This window comes from Carassius carassius, chromosome 3 (assembly GCF_963082965.1).
Source record: "Carassius carassius chromosome 3, fCarCar2.1, whole genome shotgun sequence".
Lineage (NCBI taxonomy): Eukaryota > Metazoa > Chordata > Actinopteri > Cypriniformes > Cyprinidae > Carassius > Carassius carassius.
Genome location: NC_081757.1, coordinates 42,148,394 through 42,171,375, shown reverse-complemented (window position 1 = coordinate 42,171,375; position 22,982 = coordinate 42,148,394). Strand labels below are relative to the sequence as shown.

General features: G+C 37.8%; 2 protein-coding genes and 1 long non-coding RNA gene across 3 annotated transcripts; all 3 read left to right on the top strand.

Annotated features, from left to right (window-relative positions):
- Nucleotides 1-570: 570 nt before the first annotated feature.
- Nucleotides 571-6,890, top strand: LOC132127193 (leucine-rich repeat LGI family member 2-like). Its single transcript, XM_059538940.1, has 8 exons — nt 571-1,242; nt 1,439-1,510; nt 2,402-2,473; nt 3,525-3,596; nt 3,682-3,753; nt 3,912-4,081; nt 5,210-5,374; nt 5,451-6,890. Exons 1-8 carry the CDS (start codon nt 1,013-1,015, stop codon nt 6,266-6,268), a joined length of 1,671 nt encoding a protein of 556 aa, XP_059394923.1. The 5' UTR covers nt 571-1,012; the 3' UTR covers nt 6,269-6,890.
- Nucleotides 6,891-11,753: 4,863 nt separating this feature from the next.
- On the top strand, nt 11,754-21,175 carry LOC132115312 (uncharacterized). The gene is made up of 2 exons (XR_009425471.1): nt 11,754-12,023; nt 20,665-21,175. It is a non-coding gene; the product is annotated as an uncharacterized LOC132115312 (long non-coding RNA).
- Nucleotides 13,129-15,542, top strand: LOC132128185 (leucine-rich repeat LGI family member 2-like). The gene is made up of 3 exons (XM_059540163.1): nt 13,129-13,183; nt 13,862-14,026; nt 14,103-15,542. Exons 1-3 carry the CDS (start codon nt 13,129-13,131, stop codon nt 14,918-14,920), a joined length of 1,038 nt encoding a protein of 345 aa, XP_059396146.1. The 3' UTR covers nt 14,921-15,542.
- Nucleotides 21,176-22,982: the final 1,807 nt, after the last annotated feature.

Genomic DNA, 22,982 nt, shown 5'->3' with positions numbered 1-22,982 from the left:
TAAACATATTTAACATATATTCTAAATCCCTTTTTTTTTTTTTTTTGTAATAGAAGCTAATAAATATAAATACAATATTTAATAGTTAAAATGTCTATTTAATAATAAAAATGTAATTAATAGTTAAGAAACATTAGCTTAATAATTTAATTAAAATAACTAATAGTGATTAATTCGATTTTTTTTATGTATATTGTAAAAATTATTTTTCAAAAATGTAAATAAACCAGATTACTGGAGCGTGTGTTTTACAAGAAACATTTTCAAGATGTCACGTTTAATTCAAAGTGTTACTTTCCATTTCTTTGCAATTCTTTGTGAAATTTACTAGCAATTTGTAAAAATGAAACAAAGTAGCAGTTTTCTTGATGCCACAGACATTCTCTGAAAGCAAATGTAAATAAAAATAAAGCAGATATAATGTGTCACATTTCTGAAGAGTGAAAAAAACATTATACATATATTATATTATATTATATTATATTATATTATATTATATTATATTATATTATATTATATTATATTATATTATATTATATTATATATGATATATTAAAAGATATTGCAGTCCCAGTAAATGTAATGTTCACTGTTACATTTGTAGTTGTAACTAAATTTCTGGCTATATTTTCAGACTAAAAAAATAAAAATAGAGTTAAATGTTTATGTTTGAAAGGTTATTGGCTTTTATTTTTATTTTTTGATGAACCATGGCCTCAACATACTGTTTCAGCGGGAAATACACCAACACAGGAAAGAAACACTGCACTGTAAGTGATTTCATGTGGACTTTGATGATGCGCCACAAAATATCAAGAGTAAAAGTCTCTCCATTCTCTAAAATGGAAGATACATTTTCTTATTTCTATTAAAAAGATTGCACATATTTCAGGATTCCTGACTGAACATTTGCAATTAAATGTAGCATTAATCGTCATCGAGGCTGTGTATCCAGCATCCACCTTTGTTGGGCGCACTAATAAATAAATAAGTCGCGAGACCGAGACTGCTGATGTCAGGAGCTTCAGTGCTGCATTTACTGCTGCAGGGTGGACGGATTCACACATGCAACATGCAGACCGTCGTGATCATATCGGCGCTGGTTTTATGCCTGGCATCTTCAGGGAACGCGGGGAAAAAGGTTTTTAAATGCCCTTCCTCGTGCAGCTGCTCCAAGGAGTCTATTATCTGCGTCGGGTCTTCGTATGTCTTGCGATTGATTCCCAACGATGTCAGTTCACTGTGAGTCCACATACGCTTCTGTATTAGATCAGATGGTAGGCTACACTTGTGTTTGAAGGAGGAAATATAGCATTACAGGACGACTGCTGCTCATAATCAGTCGTATAGCTGTCATCTTTCTTTTGTAATGTATGTAGCATGGTCTCGTTTTGTGTCAGGCTTGTCATGAATGTCTCATATGACTGGTGTTTTGCAGGAGTATTGTGAATGGGACCTTCTCTGAGATCAAGGAGGCGATGTTCTCACACATGCCATCTTTACAGTTACTGTAAGTTATGCCCATCTGACTGAGCATATGTGTACGACATGATATTAATTCACTCTGGAAACTGATTCTGGTAAACTTCGCATTTGTTGAGAATTTGTAGATTTATTTATTTATAAAAAATTTTTAAAAATGGACATGGCTCTGGGGTTTTCAGTCGTATTTGCTGTAAACTAAAATCTTTTGCTGAAGAAAATACTGTAAAACTGTGTAAATGTATAATTTTTATTAAAGGTTGTTTTCATAAATGTATGCGGTATTGCAAAAAAAAAAGAATAACATTATGCAGTCTACCAAATATATACCAATTCTACCAAAAACTGTCCAGTTTGCACAGTTGACCCTCTAAGTGCTGAATAACCTCAAAAACGGGCTAGATTCAATTAGCTGTCTAATGTTAGATTGGAGAATATTTTGGCCTGTACAATAATGCATTCACCTGAGTAGGAATCTTACTTGGCACACTGAACAATTAATTAAACGTTTTGTCCTTAGTGATTTAGCACTGGTATCCAGTGTACACCTCAGCTAAACAGTTGAAGGTGACAGATGTCAAATAGAAAGGCCTCTTTCACTCACCTCTAGCTCTTTAATAAGTCAGGGAACTTTTGCTTCCAGATAGTGACGGTTTTCCTCCTCTTCATTTTTTGACACTGAGAACACAGTGACTCTGATTACTTTTCCCTGCTGTCATTGGTGTATTGCTGGATGTCAGCGATTGGATACACTGACATAGAGATATAGAGAAATATGTGCCTGTCCTAGCACTCATTAACAGTGACAGGGCACTTTTTTATCTATGTGTATTGCACTGCAGTGTAAACACACAGCCTGATTGTTATAATTACAGTGACGATGATTGTTGGGAATGATTGTGGCTGTAAACTCTGACAGGTTGCTGAACTCCAATGCTCTCACCACAATACGGGACGATGCATTTTCTGGCCTTCCGCACCTGGAGTACCTGTAAGTCTTCTTTACTCTTTTAAAAAGGTATCATTTTATAGATAAATGGCAAATGTTGTGCTTTTATTTAAATAAATTAAGGTCTTTTAAATAAGTGAATAATGAAATTTCTTTTAACCTAAAAATTTAAATTTGCAAAAAATGTATTCACTCTCAGATCATCCAGGATGCAAATGTTTTAGTTTTTTCATAGGAACAGATTTGGAGAAAAGAGAGATTTGCATTGCTCATCACTTGCTCCCCAGTGGATGCTCTGCAGTGAATGGGTGCCGTCAGAATGATAGTCCAAACAGCTGATAAAAATATTACAGTAGTCTACACCGCTCCAGTCCATCATTTAACATATTTAACATATATTATTAAGTGAAAAGCTACGTGTTTGTAAGTAACAGAACCATCAAGACATTACAAAAGTCTTACTTCCGGCTAAAATATGAGTCCTCTATTCATAATATTACTTTCTCCTGTCTGAATCAGGAGAGAAATATAGAGATCAAGAACCATTTACAAGCAAAAACAGTCATTATTATGGATTAAGGATGGACTCATATTTTTACCAGAAGCAACGGTTTAACGTTAAAACACCTTATTAATGGATTTGTGTATTACAAAAACAGTTTTTGCTTCACAAGACGATAATGATGGACTGGAGTGCTGTCTATTACTTGTGGATTATTGTGATGTTTTTATCAGCTGTTTGGTCTCATTTTGACGGCACCCATTCACTTTAGAGGAACTATTGCTCAGCAAGTGATAAAATGATACATTTCTCCAAATCTGATGAAGAAACAAACTAATCTACATCTTGGATGGTACATCTTTAAGTAAACTCTTCATGTAAGAGAAAAATAAAGTTTTGAATATTTACAAATTGAACATTTGCACACGTTTGAAGTTCTTTTGAATTTAAATGTTTTCTACACATTTAATAGAAATGACTGTATTTATTTTTCTTAATTATTCTTTTAATAGTTGCATCCAATACTTTTCATGTCCACTGACCATCATCATTTATTCACATTCTACTCTTAATTTTCTCTCCATTCTTCAGGTTTATAGAAAACAACAAGATTGAAACAACATCAAAATACTCTTTCAGAGGACTTAGGGATTTGACTCATCTGTAGGTTTCTTTTAATCATATTAAATGAACATACGTCTGCCAATTGTTTGCATTTTTCTCTAAACTGTTGCTGTATTCCTCACAGGTCTTTGGCAAACAACAACATTAAAGCTTTGCCCAGAGATCTATTCACTGATCTGGACTCACTGATAGAGCTGTGAGTCTGAGCTTCTGTAAATGCTTACTTAGCAATAACTGTATTATAGTATAGTGCATTGAATATGAGATGATAAAATGTCTTTTTAAACCTACAGAAATGTACAGTATATAATAAGATCAATGCTTATTGATGTTTTCATATATATTTCATTGCAGAGACCTGAGGGGCAATGTGTTTGAGTGTGATTGCCGAGCGAAGTGGCTGATGATGTGGTTAAAGAGCACGAACGCCACTGTATCAGACGTCCTCTGCGCCGGTCCCGAGGAGATGAAGGGTAAACGGCTCAATGACATGACGAGCTTACATAACGAATGCATCTCTACAGGTATGTGAAAGAGCATGTGCATGCTTGGTAGTGTGATTGGACAATTTTTCTGACTATAAAGCCAATTCAGTGGATTGTGTTTGTCATTTATAGCTATTTACGAGTACATTGAGATTCTTTGGTAAAAATAAATCTTAAAGTCGACTTGAACTTAATTAAACATACCTGTTTTCTAAATACATGTTATAGATCATATTGTGAACATTTAACGTGTGCATATGTTTGACCTTTCATTTTATAACTGGATGTTCTAGTGAAATGACTTCTCTCTGGTGACTCTCCAATCATTTAGTCTGCTTAAATTCTCTCCTGCAAGCTCTGCCCCAATTTTGAGCGCATCATCCACATCTGAAAATCCAATTAAATACCGATGCATAGAACCAAGTCCTGCACTATATCTTTTTTTTCTGTATGGAACTAAAAGGAAGAAAGTATCTGTTGTTAGTCACTCTTAAAAATAAATGGCTGTTGCAGCAATGCCATAGAAGAACCATTTTTGAGCTCCTCAAAGAATCTTTCATTGAACAATTCTTAACATTTTAATATTCTAAAGAACCCTTTTCCACTACAAAAGCACACTTTGTGGAATGAAAATGTTCTATATATGTTAAAAGTTCTTCATGGAACCATTGATGCCAATAGAAAACCTTTATTTTTTAGAGTGTACTTTCATTTCATTGAAGTTTTAAAGGCCGGGACACACCTAGCTGACGGTCGGCTGTCAAAGAGCATCTGTCAGTCTAGTATTTGCAGTGTATGCTCTTGTCAAGCTCACATCAGCAGGAGTATACCCAGTTCAGCATGATGAATATGACACATATGCTAGTTTGCAGGTGGCTGTAGTCCGTGTGGTGTGTTCAAGCACAGTTTTTGGTCCAGCCAATTCAAGGCGTCAACACTTTTAGTTTTTGTACACACTAGTACATTGAAGTCGGCTTGGTGTGTCCCAGACAATAGATTGGGATGTATTCATCCAACAGGAGCATTTATAGCTTGGGAATATTTCACTGACATGCAAAGAATACTTGCCTTGGGTATCTTTTTAGGGTTTTTTCTGCAGCACATCAGTTGTGAGATGCAAAACACTTACTAAGTTATTAAGATGCAATTTTACCATATGTTGCCCAGATTTCATTCCTCTCCACTCTGTGTCTACTGAGTCATTGTCTGTGGACACGTTCTCCCACAAGAAAGACGTGTATGTGGCCATCGCTGCTCCCAACATAGAGAGCTGCATGGTGCTCCAATGGGACCACATCGAGATGAACTTCAGGAGTTACGACAACATCACAGGTACAATCATGGTAAAGCCATCAAATGAAGTTGTATATGGCCAAATAAATTTCATGCATTGTGTTTTTTTTTTAAGGTCAGTCCATAGTTGGCTGCAGGTCTGTGATCATCCAGGAGCAGGTGTTTGTCATCGTTGCTCAACTCTTTGGTGGTTCCCACATCTACAAGTTTGATGAAGACCAAAGCAAGTTCACGAAGTTCCAAGACATTGAGGTATCCAAGATTTCCAAGCCGAATGACATTGAGGCATTTCAGATCGGCAATGACTGGTTCTTCATCATCGCTGACAGCTCGAAGGCTGGACTTTCTACTCTCTACAAATGGAACGACAAGGGCTTCTACTCCTACCAGTCACTTCACGAATGGTTTCGTGATACAGACGCAGAGTTTGTGAATTTGGACGGTAAGGCCCATCTTATCCTAGCGAGCCGTTCCCAAGTACCGGTCATTTACCAGTGGAGCAGGAGCACTCAGAAGTTTGCCTTGCAAGGGGAAATCCCTAACATGGAAGATGTAGTCGCTGTCAAGACCTTCTGGATCAAGGAGGATCTTTATCTGGCCATGACCCGATACATCGGCGACTCCAAAGTCTTGCATTGGACTGCAAAGGAGTTCTCAGAGGTCCAGGCCCTTCCTTCGAGAGGCTCCATGATCCTGCAGCCATTTTCCTTCAAAGAAAGGTACTACCTGGCTCTGGGAAGCGACTACACCTTCTCGCAGATCTATCTATGGGATGCAGAGGAGAAGGTTTTTGTGCGTTTCAAGGAAGTCTACATCCAGTCTCCTCGCTCCTTCACTGTGGTCTCCACTGACCGGAGGGACTTCCTATTCGCCTCCAGTTTTAAGGGCAGCACACAGATTTTTGAGCATATCATCATTGATCTCAGTCTTTGAGTAGTAAAGTATTGAGGACACAGTCACAGTTAAAGCACGTCAGCAACCCTTCCTTTAGCAGTTGGACGTTTTTCTGGGAAGGCCCTTAGTGGGTTTTAAGACGAGGGGGGTCTGGGAAGCATAATCAGGTTACAGTAATAAGTATTACATCATGCATCTGTGTAGCTTTACATAGATCCTGGGAGGGTTTCGACAATTTTTGTTGTACTACTTCATATTCTTCTTGTTATATATAACATTTCCTTAGCCCTGCTGTATCAGAGGACATTTCTGCTGAACGTACAGTGCATGGACCGCGGAAAAGAGTTGCAGTTGGCACCTGTAACTACTTAAATCACTCTTCATAATGATATATACTGTAACTCTGACAGCCTTTCAAAACTCTGTAAGCAACAGCTGATATTGTGCATGATGTGGCTGCAACAACATTGAGAAAAAAAAATACAGTTTTCAGCACAGGCATGCAAGATCAAATAGTGATACAGGTGACAAATGCAATCCTATTATCTTTAGAGACATTTTTACCTAATTTTTCTATATTTATTTAAATCATGTCTCTCTTTTGGTCAGTGGACTAAGCTGTATTGTCAAGTAATTATTCAATTAAAATGAAACGCCTCTATCATCCTCTATTTATAAGGGCCTGTTCAGAGTTTAAATCATCAAAACTTACATTTAAGTTGTGTGGTTTTAGGCATAAATGTGTGTTTATGTGATAATTCATTAAAATATCAAGACTTTTGTGAAAGGAAAAAATATAAGCTTAAAAGGGATACTCCACCCCAAAATGAAAATTTAGTTATTAATCACTTTCCTCCATGTAGTTCCAAACCCTTAAAAGCAGGCAGTGTACACTCCTCTGTGTTAGCCGCTTCAAAATGATACGTTTTCTATGTATATTTAAGCTTTAGTTTGAAAGAAAACAGCACATTGTTGTGGCACGGCTGACTCAGAGGAACGTACACTGCCTGCGTTCAGCTCATATTCTCCAAAATGGCGCTACGGTGATGTGGAGAGACAGAGGAGAAGAATTGTTGAATAAAGTCGTTATTTTTATTTCCTTGTGTCCAAAAAGTTTTTTTTCGCTTCATAATGTTATGGTTGATCCACTGATGGCAGATGGGCTATTCTGACAATGTCTTTCATAATTTTCTGGACCTTGACAGTGTATTTTACTTGGCAGTCTATGGGACAGTCACAAGCCTCCTGGTTTTCATCCAAAATATCTTAAATTGTGTTCTGAAGATGAACGAAGCTTTTACGGGTTTGGAATGACATGGGGGTAAGTGACTAATGACAAAATTGTCATATTGGAGTGGAGTATCCCAATACAGGGAAACTGTCAAAAGCACAAACCTTTAAAATTATGATACAGGCGCTGGTCATATAAATAGAATATCATCAAAAAGTTGATTTCACTTATTCCATTCAAAAAGTGAAACTTGTATATTATATTAATTCATTACACACATTGATATATTTCAAATGTTTATTTATTTTATTTTTGATGATTATAACTGACAACTAAGGAAAATCCCAAATTCAATATCTCCGAAAATTTGAATATTACTTAAGACCAATACAAACAAAGGTTTTTTAGCAATCTTGTCCAACTAAAAAGTATAAAAATGAAAAGTATGAGCATGTACAGCACTCAATCTTTAGTTGGGGCTCCTTTTGCCTGAATTACAGCAGCAATGCGGCGTGGCATGGAGTCGATCAGTCTGTGGCACTGCTCGGGTGTTATGAGAGCCCAGGTTGCTCTGATAGTGGCCTTCAGCTCTTCTGCATTCTTGGGTCTGACAAATCGCATCTTCCTCTTTAAAATACCACATAGATTTTCTATGGGGTTAAGGTCAGGTGAGTTTGCTAGCCAATTAAGAACAGGGATACCATGGTCCTTAAACCAGGTACTGGTAGCTTTGGCACTGTGTGCAGGTGCCAAGTCCTGTTGGAAAATGAAATCTGCATCTCCATAAAGTTGGTCAGAAGCAGGAAGCATGAAGTGCTCTAAAACTTCCTGGTGTACGGCTGTGTTGACCTTTGACCTCAGAAAACACAGTGGACCAACACCAGCAGATGACATGGCACCCCAATCCATCACTGACTGTGGGAACTTTACACTGGACCTCAAGCAACCTGGATTGTGGGCCTCTCCTCTCTTCCTCCAGACTCTGGGACCCTGATTTCCAAAGGAAATGCAAAATGTACTTTCATCAGAGAACATAACTGTGGACCACTCAGCAGCAGTCCAGTCCTTTTTGAAGCGAGACGCTTCTGATGCTGTCTGTTGTTCAAGAGTGTCTTGACACAAGGAATGCGACAGCTGAAACCCATGTCTTGCATACGTCTGTGTGTAGTGGTTCTTGAAGCACTGACTCCAGCTGCTGTCCACTCTTTGTGCATCTCCCCCACATTTTTTAATGAGTTTTGTTTCACAATCCTCTCCAGGGTGTGGTTATCCCTACTGCTTGTACACATTTTCTGCCACATCTTTTCCTTCCCTTCACCTCTCTATTAATGTGCTTGGACACAGAGCTCTGTGAACAGCCAGCCTCTTTTGCAATGACGTTTTGTGTCTTGCCCTCCTTGTGCAAGGTGTCAATGGTCATCTTTTGGACAACTGTCAAGTCAGCAGTCTTCCCCCTTTTAAAGGCCTTTGCGGGTGTTTTGATTTAATTAGCTAATCAGCAGAGATGGGACCAAGTCACACATGTGCAAGTCTCAAGTAAGTCTCAAGTCTTAACCTTCAAGTCTCAAGTAAGTCCCAAGTATTTTTTTCTTGGGCAAGTCAAGTCAAGTAAAGTCACAAGTTATGTCAAGTCAAGTCAAGTCAAGTCCTGTAGTAAGTCAAGTCAAGTCCAAGTCAAGTCACCTTATTATTGTAATTTTACCTGCAGAATCTGATCTTAATAAAGTTAAAAGACAAGATATAAGTAACTGTCAGTAAATTAAAATAATTTGGATTTGCATAGTAAATACTCATGTTCAGTAAACATGGAATCAAACAAAATTGTAACTTCATAAAATTATTTATTTTTCACTTCTGCCAACAGTGTTTGAAATGTTTTACATTTTCAACATTGAGTCCATAAAACAAATAACAGCTAAACATCCAACAGACTCCTCTCTGAACACCTCTTTCTCTCTCTCTCTGTAACACGACTGACATGACATTCAGCCAAGTATGGTGACCCATACTCAGAAGTTGTGCTCTGCATTTGACCCATCCAAAGTGCACACACACAGAGCAGTGAACACACACACACACTGTGAACACACACCCGGAAGCAGTGGCAGCCATTTATGCTGCGGCGCCCGGGGAGCAGTTGGGGGTTCGATGCCTTGCTCAAGGGCTCCTCAGTCGTGGTATTGAAGGTGGAGAGAGAACTGTACATGCACTCCCCCCACCCACAATTCCTGCCAGCCCGAGACTCGAACTCACAACCCTTCGATTGCAAGTCTGACTCTCTAACCATTAGGCCACAACTTCCCCTCAAACACAGTTTACATACAACATTAAACTTTCTTACATTTCTCCTCTCTCTCTCTCTCTCTCTCTCTCTCTCAAGTTCAAGTTGCTTTATTGGCATGACATTTGAGTTACAGTATCGCCAAAGCATTTAGATACAGAATAAAATATAAAATATGATTACAATAAAATACAATACAATCAAAATAGCAGCAGCAGATAATATTTCTAATATTAATAATAGTAATTATATACAATTAAGAATATAAAATAAAACAGTTGAATACAATAAATTATCCCTTTCGTATGGTGTGTATGGTGTATAAATATTTAGCAGCTATTGTGACTGCCGTCTCATTCTCTCCAAGTATATAGAGTAGTTTCTCATTTAGAAACAAGAATGAAGGATTCAAAGCTTCAAACTGTGGGAAGAATGTCTTCTCTTGTAGTGCTGTATTTGGGACAGACAAGAAGGAAGTGTTTCTCATCCTCTGTTTGATTCAGCTCACAGTGTTTGCACAGTCTCGCTTCTCTCGGTAGCCAGGATCTTTTATGTCTACCAATCTCTATTTTCCAAATCATGATCACTGAGTCGATATTTTGAAAGGATTTGTCTTTCTTTTAATTGCTTGAGTGATAAGTAATTTGCCAGTTTTGTGGTTCTGTTTAGGGCCGAATAACACTGGAGTTTGGTTTGGAGCTCAAATTCATTTTTTCATTTTTCATCTTAATTATACTTCAGATTTTTGTCAATTAGTTTCTGAATGTTGGGGTAGTGATTGGAGTCAGACTCAGTTTGGGTTTCCTTCATCAGGTAAAGCACGAGTGTGTTTCTTTCTCTCTCTCACACACACACACACACACACACAAACACAATCTCTCTCTCAGAGTATATCCGTAAGTCATTACCTCTATTACAAGGTATTGCACTTGCAAAATATAAGAATCGAGAGAGTCTTGTCTGCAAGCCGAGCACGATGTGGCCTATCCCACCATGTATGCGCCACCGGTATGCGCGCTCATAATGGAAGCAACGCGGTCGCGATGCACACGCGGTGCGACACGCTCGTTTTTTCCAATCGCGTCCGCATCGCATCGAGTTAAAAACATCTCAACTTTTCAGAGAGCCGCAATGGCACCGCTGGTCATGTGACAAGAACCAATCAAGCAGCTTCATCCTTTCCCCGTAACAACGTTGAAAGCTCAGCCAAGATGAAGGAACAGCTGATCATAGCTGTATATGGATTGCCATTTTTAAATAAATTTAGTAGCAGAGCTACTGCAAGCGATTTTTAGTGCTGCAAATCCATTTATCCTTTGCTCGTCATGGAGAGAGCGCGTCATGGTTGCTTAGCAACGGCAGGGGCGCAACTGCCCGAGCGCTTTGGAAACAAGGAGAAAGCGGCGCGCCTAGCGATTTCCACGCGTTTTTAGGCGCGAATTATTGACGACAAAAGCGATGACCCTCGGTACCCCTCAAGCTGAGATGTTGATGTGATGTGATATCTGATCTAAGTGGGCGTGGTGTGCGTAAGGTAGAGAGGGCATGACTGATGATAGTGTCCTGATCCAGTCATGACAACGCGATTCTCAGCCTGCGCTCCAGCTGAGTAATCAAATTTATTTTTAAAAATAATTTATATATTTTATATTCAAACTGAAAACATGATGTGATTAACACTCAAGTCATTCAAGTCATCCTGTCTCAAGTCAAGTCAAGTTCCGAGTCTTTAACTTCCAAGTCCGAGTCAAGTCTCAAGTATTTTATTTTTTGTCAAGTCAAGTCACAAGTCCTAAAAATAGCGACTCGAGTCGACTCGAGTCCAAGTCACCAAGTCACAAGTCCCCATGTCTGCTAATCAGAGTGTGGCTCCAGGTGTCTTCAATATTGAACCTTTTCAAAAAATTCTAATTTTCTGAGATACTGAATTTGGGATTTTCCTTAGTTGTCAGTTAAATCATCAAAATTAAAATAAATAAACAATCTAAATATATCTGTGTGTGTGTGTGTGTGTGTAATTAATGAATATAATATACAAGTTTCACTTTTTGAATGGAATTAGTGAAATAAATCAACTTTTTGATGATTATATGACCAGCACCTGTATGTCTGTTAATAAAGAAAATGACTTGATCTTACACTCTCAGAAAAAAGGTACAAAAGCGGCCACTGGGGCAGTACCTTTTAAAAAGGTACAATTTTGTACCTTTTAGGTACTAAAATCATGTACCTTTTTGGTACTAATATCATGTACACTTTAGGTACTTATATGTATCTTTAAGGTACAAAGGTGTGCCTTTTGAAAAAGTACCACCCCAATGATAGCATTCATACCTTTTTTTGAGAGTGTACTCATTACAACTTCAAGAATGTGATAAACAGATTTTGGAGATACATTTGAATGTAAAAAGCTTTTTATTTTAAGTATAAGTGACGAATGTTAAATGTGTGACTTTGATTACAAGTGTGTTAAAATAAGAACCTCATTTCTATACTGTTTTGCAAGCTGGGATACAGAGAGCAGAATAACACAAGCCCAAATAATGACTGCAGCCTGCAAAAGCATGATATTCAGCTATTAATATTCAATACCTTTATCTTATTTTAAAAAATCAAAGAACAACTCTTGATCATATAATGTCCTTATACCAGTTTTAGTTTAATCTGATATGCAAAATGGCATTTAAATTTTGTAAATTGTTTTTATTCTCATTTGTTGATTGTTAGACTTGGTTTTGAATACTAATGTAAATAAATGCTCATGAACACTGATTTTTTTTATTAATTTTTTTATTGCTTAATTTACATAACAAGACAGGTAACCAACAATGTAAGACACTTTCATATAGACCAGCACAAAGTTTACATTAAAGAGAGAAAAGAAAAATAATAATAAAATAAATAAATAAAACAAAACAACAACACAATAACAAGGAGCAAGGATGAAACCAAAATTGTAGTCGATGAAGGAAAGGGAAGAAAGAAAGAAAAAAAAAACTAGGAAAGGGGGTGATTTTGATATTATCAAAGTTACAGTGAATAACATTACTGGGTAAAGATAAAGACAAGAAAACATTCATTTTGAGTCAGTACAGAATAAGCCTAGAACATTTTATGTGCAGTTACAGTTTCATCACCTAGTTTTAGGATGCAGTTTAAACTAGGCTTACTGTAGCATTAGTTGTGTTTATCAGCCTACAGCATGTTGCCACCATTTGGGGGTTTCCTATACACAAACCTTCTCCTGAAGTAGGTGTGGGGTGGATGACGTGTAGAGTCGAGTGTTGTCTATAAGAACTAGGAAGTTATGGTATTACCGTTTTTTTCGGAAGCATACTGGATAAGTAAATACCGGTAAGTTTCAATCTCAACGATGCAGATACCAATATGATAGGCCCAGCTCTGCGAATGGAAAGATGTGCAATGTCTTGGAACACTACAGGTAATTTTAACCGTCTAACATGCTATCTGACAGCAGTAATAGCAATCATTGTTAGTCTCAACAACTTTACATTTAATCAGTCTCACAAACCTTTTCCACTACAAACCCTTTTCCACTACAAAAGCACACTTTGTGGAATGAAAATGTTCTATATATGTTAAAAGTTCTTCATGGAACCATTGATGCCAATAGAAAACCTTTATTTTTTAGAGTGTACTTTCATTTCATTGAAGTTTTAAAGGCCGGGACACACCTAGCTGACGGTCGGCTGTCAAAGAGCATCTGTCAGTCTAGTATTTGCAGTGTATGCTCTTGTCAAGCTCACATCAGCAGGAGTATACCCAGTTCAGCATGATGAATATGACACATATGCTAGTTTGCAGGTGGCTGTAGTCCGTGTGGTGTGTTCAAGCACAGTTTTTGGTCCAGCCAATTCAAGGCGTCAACACTTTTAGTTTTTGTACACACTAGTACATTGAAGTCGGCTTGGTGTGTCCCAGACAATAGATTGGGATGTATTCATCCAACAGGAGCATTTATAGCTTGGGAATATTTCACTGACATGCAAAGAATACTTGCCTTGGGTATCTTTTTAGGGTTTTTTCTGCAGCACATCAGTTGTGAGATGCAAAACACTTACTAAGTTATTAAGATGCAATTTTACCATATGTTGCCCAGATTTCATTCCTCTCCACTCTGTGTCTACTGAGTCATTGTCTGTGGACACGTTCTCCCACAAGAAAGACGTGTATGTGGCCATCGCTGCTCCCAACATAGAGAGCTGCATGGTGCTCCAATGGGACCACATCGAGATGAACTTCAGGAGTTACGACAACATCACAGGTACAATCATGGTAAAGCCATCAAATGAAGTTGTATATGGCCAAATAAATTTCATGCATTGTGTTTTTTTTTTAAGGTCAGTCCATAGTTGGCTGCAGGTCTGTGATCATCCAGGAGCAGGTGTTTGTCATCGTTGCTCAACTCTTTGGTGGTTCCCACATCTACAAGTTTGATGAAGACCAAAGCAAGTTCACGAAGTTCCAAGACATTGAGGTATCCAAGATTTCCAAGCCGAATGACATTGAGGCATTTCAGATCGGCAATGACTGGTTCTTCATCATCGCTGACAGCTCGAAGGCTGGACTTTCTACTCTCTACAAATGGAACGACAAGGGCTTCTACTCCTACCAGTCACTTCACGAATGGTTTCGTGATACAGACGCAGAGTTTGTGAATTTGGACGGTAAGGCCCATCTTATCCTAGCGAGCCGTTCCCAAGTACCGGTCATTTACCAGTGGAGCAGGAGCACTCAGAAGTTTGCCTTGCAAGGGGAAATCCCTAACATGGAAGATGTAGTCGCTGTCAAGACCTTCTGGATCAAGGAGGATCTTTATCTGGCCATGACCCGATACATCGGCGACTCCAAAGTCTTGCATTGGACTGCAAAGGAGTTCTCAGAGGTCCAGGCCCTTCCTTCGAGAGGCTCCATGATCCTGCAGCCATTTTCCTTCAAAGAAAGGTACTACCTGGCTCTGGGAAGCGACTACACCTTCTCGCAGATCTATCTATGGGATGCAGAGGAGAAGGTTTTTGTGCGTTTCAAGGAAGTCTACATCCAGTCTCCTCGCTCCTTCACTGTGGTCTCCACTGACCGGAGGGACTTCCTATTCGCCTCCAGTTTTAAGGGCAGCACACAGATTTTTGAGCATATCATCATTGATCTCAGTCTTTGAGTAGTAAAGTATTGAGGACACAGTCACAGTTAAAGCACGTCAGCAACCCTTCCTTTAGCAGTTGGACGTTTTTCTGGGAAGGCCCTTAGTGGGTTTTAAGACGAGGGGGGTCTGGGAAGCATAATCAGGTTACAGTAATAAGTATTACATCATGCATCTGTGTAGCTTTACATAGATCCTGGGAGGGTTTCGACAATTTTTGTTGTACTACTTCATATTCTTCTTGTTATATATAACATTTCCTTAGCCCTGCTGTATCAGAGGACATTTCTGCTGAACGTACAGTGCATGGACCGCGGAAAAGAGTTGCAGTTGGCACCTGTAACTACTTAAATCACTCTTCATAATGATATATACTGTAACTCTGACAGCCTTTCAAAACTCTGTAAGCAACAGCTGATATTGTGCATGATGTGGCTGCAACAACATTGAGAAAAAAAAATACAGTTTTCAGCACAGGCATGCAAGATCAAATAGTGATACAGGTGACAAATGCAATCCTATTATCTTTAGAGACATTTTTACCTAATTTTTCTATATTTATTTAAATCATGTCTCTCTTTTGGTCAGTGGACTAAGCTGTATTGTCAAGTAATTATTCAATTAAAATGAAACGCCTCTATCATCCTCTATTTATAAGGGCCTGTTCAGAGTTTAAATCATCAAAACTTACATTTAAGTTGTGTGGTTTTAGGCATAAATGTGTGTTTATGTGATAATTCATTAAAATATCAAGACTTTTGTGAAAGGAAAAAATATAAGCTTAAAAGGGATACTCCACCCCAAAATGAAAATTTAGTTATTAATCACTTTCCTCCATGTAGTTCCAAACCCTTAAAAGCAGGCAGTGTACACTCCTCTGTGTTAGCCGCTTCAAAATGATACGTTTTCTATGTATATTTAAGCTTTAGTTTGAAAGAAAACAGCACATTGTTGTGGCACGGCTGACTCAGAGGAACGTACACTGCCTGCGTTCAGCTCATATTCTCCAAAATGGCGCTACGGTGATGTGGAGAGACAGAGGAGAAGAATTGTTGAATAAAGTCGTTATTTTTATTTCCTTGTGTCCAAAAAGTTTTTTTTCGCTTCATAATGTTATGGTTGATCCACTGATGGCAGATGGGCTATTCTGACAATGTCTTTCATAATTTTCTGGACCTTGACAGTGTATTTTACTTGGCAGTCTATGGGACAGTCACAAGCCTCCTGGTTTTCATCCAAAATATCTTAAATTGTGTTCTGAAGATGAACGAAGCTTTTACGGGTTTGGAATGACATGGGGGTAAGTGACTAATGACAAAATTGTCATATTGGAGTGGAGTATCCCAATACAGGGAAACTGTCAAAAGCACAAACCTTTAAAATTATGATACAGGCGCTGGTCATATAAATAGAATATCATCAAAAAGTTGATTTCACTTATTCCATTCAAAAAGTGAAACTTGTATATTATATTAATTCATTACACACATTGATATATTTCAAATGTTTATTTATTTTATTTTTGATGATTATAACTGACAACTAAGGAAAATCCCAAATTCAATATCTCCGAAAATTTGAATATTACTTAAGACCAATACAAACAAAGGTTTTTTAGCAATCTTGTCCAACTAAAAAGTATAAAAATGAAAAGTATGAGCATGTACAGCACTCAATCTTTAGTTGGGGCTCCTTTTGCCTGAATTACAGCAGCAATGCGGCGTGGCATGGAGTCGATCAGTCTGTGGCACTGCTCGGGTGTTATGAGAGCCCAGGTTGCTCTGATAGTGGCCTTCAGCTCTTCTGCATTCTTGGGTCTGACAAATCGCATCTTCCTCTTTAAAATACCACATAGATTTTCTATGGGGTTAAGGTCAGGTGAGTTTGCTAGCCAATTAAGAACAGGGATACCATGGTCCTTAAACCAGGTACTGGTAGCTTTGGCACTGTGTGCAGGTGCCAAGTCCTGTTGGAAAATGAAATCTGCATCTCCATAAAGTTGGTCAGAAGCAGGAAGCATGAAGTGCTCTAAAACTTCCTGGTGTACGGCTGTGTTGACCTTTGACCTCAGAAAACACAGTGGACCAACACCAGCAGATGACATGGCACCCCAATCCATCACTGACTGTGGGAACTTTACACTGGACCTCAAGCAACCTGGATTGTGGGCCTCTCCTCTCTTCCTCCAGACTCTGGGACCCTGATTTCCAAAGGAAATGCAAAATGTACTTTCATCAGAGAACATAACTGTGGACCACTCAGCAGCAGTCCAGTCCTTTTTGAAGCGAGACGCTTCTGATGCTGTCTGTTGTTCAAGAGTGTCTTGACACAAGGAATGCGACAGCTGAAACCCATGTCTTGCATACGTCTGTGTGTAGTGGTTCTTGAAGCACTGACTCCAGCTGCTGTCCACTCTTTGTGCATCTCCCCCACATTTTTTAATGAGTTTTGTTTCACAATCCTCTCCAGGGTGTGGTTATCCCTACTGCTTGTACACATTTTCTGCCACATCTTTTCCTTCCCTTCACCTCTCTATTAATGTGCTTGGACACAGAGCTCTGTGAACAGCCAGCCTCTTTTGCAATGACGTTTTGTGTCTTGCCCTCCTTGTGCAAGGTGTCAATGGTCATCTTTTGGACAACTGTCAAGTCAGCAGTCTTCCCCCTTTTAAAGGCCTTTGCGGGTGTTTTGATTTAATTAGCTAATCAGCAGAGATGGGACCAAGTCACACATGTGCAAGTCTCAAGTAAGTCTCAAGTCTTAACCTTCAAGTCTCAAGTAAGTCCCAAGTATTTTTTTCTTGGGCAAGTCAAGTCAAGTAAAGTCACAAGTTATGTCAAGTCAAGTCAAGTCAAGTCCTGTAGTAAGTCAAGTCAAGTCCAAGTCAAGTCACCTTATTATTGTAATTTTACCTGCAGAATCTGATCTTAATAAAGTTAAAAGACAAGATATAAGTAACTGTCAGTAAATTAAAATAATTTGGATTTGCATAGTAAATACTCATGTTCAGTAAACATGGAATCAAACAAAATTGTAACTTCATAAAATTATTTATTTTTCACTTCTGCCAACAGTGTTTGAAATGTTTTACATTTTCAACATTGAGTCCATAAAACAAATAACAGCTAAACATCCAACAGACTCCTCTCTGAACACCTCTTTCTCTCTCTCTCTGTAACACGACTGACATGACATTCAGCCAAGTATGGTGACCCATACTCAGAAGTTGTGCTCTGCATTTGACCCATCCAAAGTGCACACACACAGAGCAGTGAACACACACACACACTGTGAACACACACCCGGAAGCAGTGGCAGCCATTTATGCTGCGGCGCCCGGGGAGCAGTTGGGGGTTCGATGCCTTGCTCAAGGGCTCCTCAGTCGTGGTATTGAAGGTGGAGAGAGAACTGTACATGCACTCCCCCCACCCACAATTCCTGCCAGCCCGAGACTCGAACTCACAACCCTTCGATTGCAAGTCTGACTCTCTAACCATTAGGCCACAACTTCCCCTCAAACACAGTTTACATACAACATTAAACTTTCTTACATTTCTCCTCTCTCTCTCTCTCTCTCTCTCTCTCTCAAGTTCAAGTTGCTTTATTGGCATGACATTTGAGTTACAGTATCGCCAAAGCATTTAGATACAGAATAAAATATAAAATATGATTACAATAAAATACAATACAATCAAAATAGCAGCAGCAGATAATATTTCTAATATTAATAATAGTAATTATATACAATTAAGAATATAAAATAAAACAGTTGAATACAATAAATTATCCCTTTCGTATGGTGTGTATGGTGTATAAATATTTAGCAGCTATTGTGACTGCCGTCTCATTCTCTCCAAGTATATAGAGTAGTTTCTCAGAGTCATTTAGAAACAAGAATGAAGGATTCAAAGCTTCAAACTGTGGGAAGAATGTCTTCTCTTGTAGTGCTGTATTTGGGACAGACAAGAAGGAAGTGTTTCTCATCCTCTGTTTGATTCAGCTCACAGTGTTTGCACAGTCTCGCTTCTCTCGGTAGCCAGGATCTTTTATGTCTACCAATCTCTATTTTCCAAATCATGATCACTGAGTCGATATTTTGAAAGGATTTGTCTTTCTTTTAATTGCTTGAGTGATAAGTAATTTGCCAGTTTTGTGGTTCTGTTTAGGGCCGAATAACACTGGAGTTTGGTTTGGAGCTCAAATTCATTTTTTCATTTTTCATCTTAATTATACTTCAGATTTTTGTCAATTAGTTTCTGAATGTTGGGGTAGTGATTGGAGTCAGACTCAGTTTGGGTTTCCTTCATCAGGTAAAGCACGAGTGTGTTTCTTTCTCTCTCTCACACACACACACACACACACACACACAAACACAATCTCTCTCTCAGAGTATATCCGTAAGTCATTACCTCTATTACAAGGTATTGCACTTGCAAAATATAAGAATCGAGAGAGTCTTGTCTGCAAGCCGAGCACGATGTGGCCTATCCCACCATGTATGCGCCACCGGTATGCGCGCTCATAATGGAAGCAACGCGGTCGCGATGCACACGCGGTGCGACACGCTCGTTTTTTCCAATCGCGTCCGCATCGCATCGAGTTAAAAACATCTCAACTTTTCAGAGAGCCGCAATGGCACCGCTGGTCATGTGACAAGAACCAATCAAGCAGCTTCATCCTTTCCCCGTAACAACGTTGAAAGCTCAGCCAAGATGAAGGAACAGCTGATCATAGCTGTATATGGATTGCCATTTTTAAATAAATTTAGTAGCAGAGCTACTGCAAGCGATTTTTAGTGCTGCAAATCCATTTATCCTTTGCTCGTCATGGAGAGAGCGCGTCATGGTTGCTTAGCAACGGCAGGGGCGCAACTGCCCGAGCGCTTTGGAAACAAGGAGAAAGCGGCGCGCCTAGCGATTTCCACGCGTTTTTAGGCGCGAATTATTGACGACAAAAGCGATGACCCTCGGTACCCCTCAAGCTGAGATGTTGATGTGATGTGATATCTGATCTAAGTGGGCGTGGTGTGCGTAAGGTAGAGAGGGCATGACTGATGATAGTGTCCTGATCCAGTCATGACAACGCGATTCTCAGCCTGCGCTCCAGCTGAGTAATCAAATTTATTTTTAAAAATAATTTATATATTTTATATTCAAACTGAAAACATGATGTGATTAACACTCAAGTCATTCAAGTCATCCTGTCTCAAGTCAAGTCAAGTTCCGAGTCTTTAACTTCCAAGTCCGAGTCAAGTCTCAAGTATTTTATTTTTTGTCAAGTCAAGTCACAAGTCCTAAAAATAGCGACTCGAGTCGACTCGAGTCCAAGTCACCAAGTCACAAGTCCCCATGTCTGCTAATCAGAGTGTGGCTCCAGGTGTCTTCAATATTGAACCTTTTCAAAAAATTCTAATTTTCTGAGATACTGAATTTGGGATTTTCCTTAGTTGTCAGTTAAATCATCAAAATTAAAATAAATAAACAATCTAAATATATCTGTGTGTGTGTGTGTGTGTGTAATTAATGAATATAATATACAAGTTTCACTTTTTGAATGGAATTAGTGAAATAAATCAACTTTTTGATGATTATATGACCAGCACCTGTATGTCTGTTAATAAAGAAAATGACTTGATCTTACACTCTCAGAAAAAAGGTACAAAAGCGGCCACTGGGGCAGTACCTTTTAAAAAGGTACAATTTTGTACCTTTTAGGTACTAAAATCATGTACCTTTTTGGTACTAATATCATGTACACTTTAGGTACTTATATGTATCTTTAAGGTACAAAGGTGTGCCTTTTGAAAAAGTACCACCCCAATGATAGCATTCATACCTTTTTTTGAGAGTGTACTCATTACAACTTCAAGAATGTGATAAACAGATTTTGGAGATACATTTGAATGTAAAAAGCTTTTTATTTTAAGTATAAGTGACGAATGTTAAATGTGTGACTTTGATTACAAGTGTGTTAAAATAAGAACCTCATTTCTATACTGTTTTGCAAGCTGGGATACAGAGAGCAGAATAACACAAGCCCAAATAATGACTGCAGCCTGCAAAAGCATGATATTCAGCTATTAATATTCAATACCTTTATCTTATTTTAAAAAATCAAAGAACAACTCTTGATCATATAATGTCCTTATACCAGTTTTAGTTTAATCTGATATGCAAAATGGCATTTAAATTTTGTAAATTGTTTTTATTCTCATTTGTTGATTGTTAGACTTGGTTTTGAATACTAATGTAAATAAATGCTCATGAACACTGATTTTTTTTATTTATTTTTTTATTGCTTAATTTACATAACAAGACAGGTAACCAACAATGTAAGACACTTTCATATAGACCAGCACAAAGTTTACATTAAAGAGAGAAAAGAAAAATAATAATAAAATAAATAAATAAAACAAAACAACAACACAATAACAAGGAGCAAGGATGAAACCAAAATTGTAGTCGATGAAGGAAAGGGAAGAAAGAAAGAAAAAAAAAACTAGGAAAGGGGGTGATTTTGATATTATCAAAGTTACAGTGAATAACATTACTGGGTAAAGATAAAGACAAGAAAACATTCATTTTGAGTCAGTACAGAATAAGCCTAGAACATTTTATGTGCAGTTACAGTTTCATCACCTAGTTTTAGGATGCAGTTTAAACTAGGCTTACTGTAGCATTAGTTGTGTTTATCAGCCTACAGCATGTTGCCACCATTTGGGGGTTTCCTATACACAAACCTTCTCCTGAAGTAGGTGTGGGGTGGATGACGTGTAGAGTCGAGTGTTGTCTATAAGAACTAGGAAGTTATGGTATTACCGTTTTTTTCGGAAGCATACTGGATAAGTAAATACCGGTAAGTTTCAATCTCAACGATGCAGATACCAATATGATAGGCCCAGCTCTGCGAATGGAAAGATGTGCAATGTCTTGGAACACTACAGGTAATTTTAACCGTCTAACATGCTATCTGACAGCAGTAATAGCAATCATTGTTAGTCTCAACAACTTTACATTTAATCAGTCTCACAAACCAGTTATATTAAATGTCACATTTACATAATTAAATGCACTGATATCGACTGCATACTTATACTGTACTTAAGATTATTAACAACACCAGAAGTAAAAGGAAAAGATTTTTACTGAAAAAATAAATAAATATATATTTGCATCAGTATTACATTGTGTTAGGTTCAAGGGGTTAAACTGGGCCATAACGATTGATCCAAAACTTATGTTCCACTCAACATCTTCAGTATGTTGGGGATTGCTCTGCACTTTTTAACTTGCATTTGGACAAACAACTAAAGTAAATGCAGCAATGTATGTGCTAGAACCAGTAAAAAGTTTACTAAAATTGTAAAACAGTCTGTAAAACATGTAACAAAGAATTGTTTTAAGGAATATTTTTAACAATAAAAAAGTAATAACTTCAGTGTAACTTAAATATTATTTTAATGAGCTCAGAATAACTTTTTATAGCTGGAATGTTTTACTTTAAATGTTTAAAAATAGTTTAATGTTAAAAAAGTATTTTCTGAAAACATTTTTATTTCGTTGACAATATTATATGCCATTTTAGTTAGATATAATAATTATAGAAAAAATAGAATTTGCTGAAATTAATACATATGACACGATACGGATATAATTTAAAGATTTTAACTAAAAAACTTTGTAAAAAATGAACACTTTCTCTTAATGTAAAGAAAAGAAACGCAAGACCAGTTTGGAGTGGACGTCACAGCTACGTCACTTGCAGCTGCGCGCCGCATTGTGGTGGCAGAAAAAAATAAAAATAAAATAAAATAAAAAAAGTGGCAGAAAAACACTAGGAACAAGTGGAGGGAAAATGGTAAAATCCATGAAATAAGAGAAAAATTATATTGTTGTGCTTTTGGGTGTCAAAATCGGAATGGAAATCATTTTTATATACTGTTGTCAAAAACGCCATTTGAAGCTGAACGCAAACGTTTAAATCTGGATGAAACCTGCTGTGATTACCCTACTTAAAGCATTAATTTGATTTAAACAATAAATCTATATGATATTCACGTAAGGGACATATTGTATTAGCC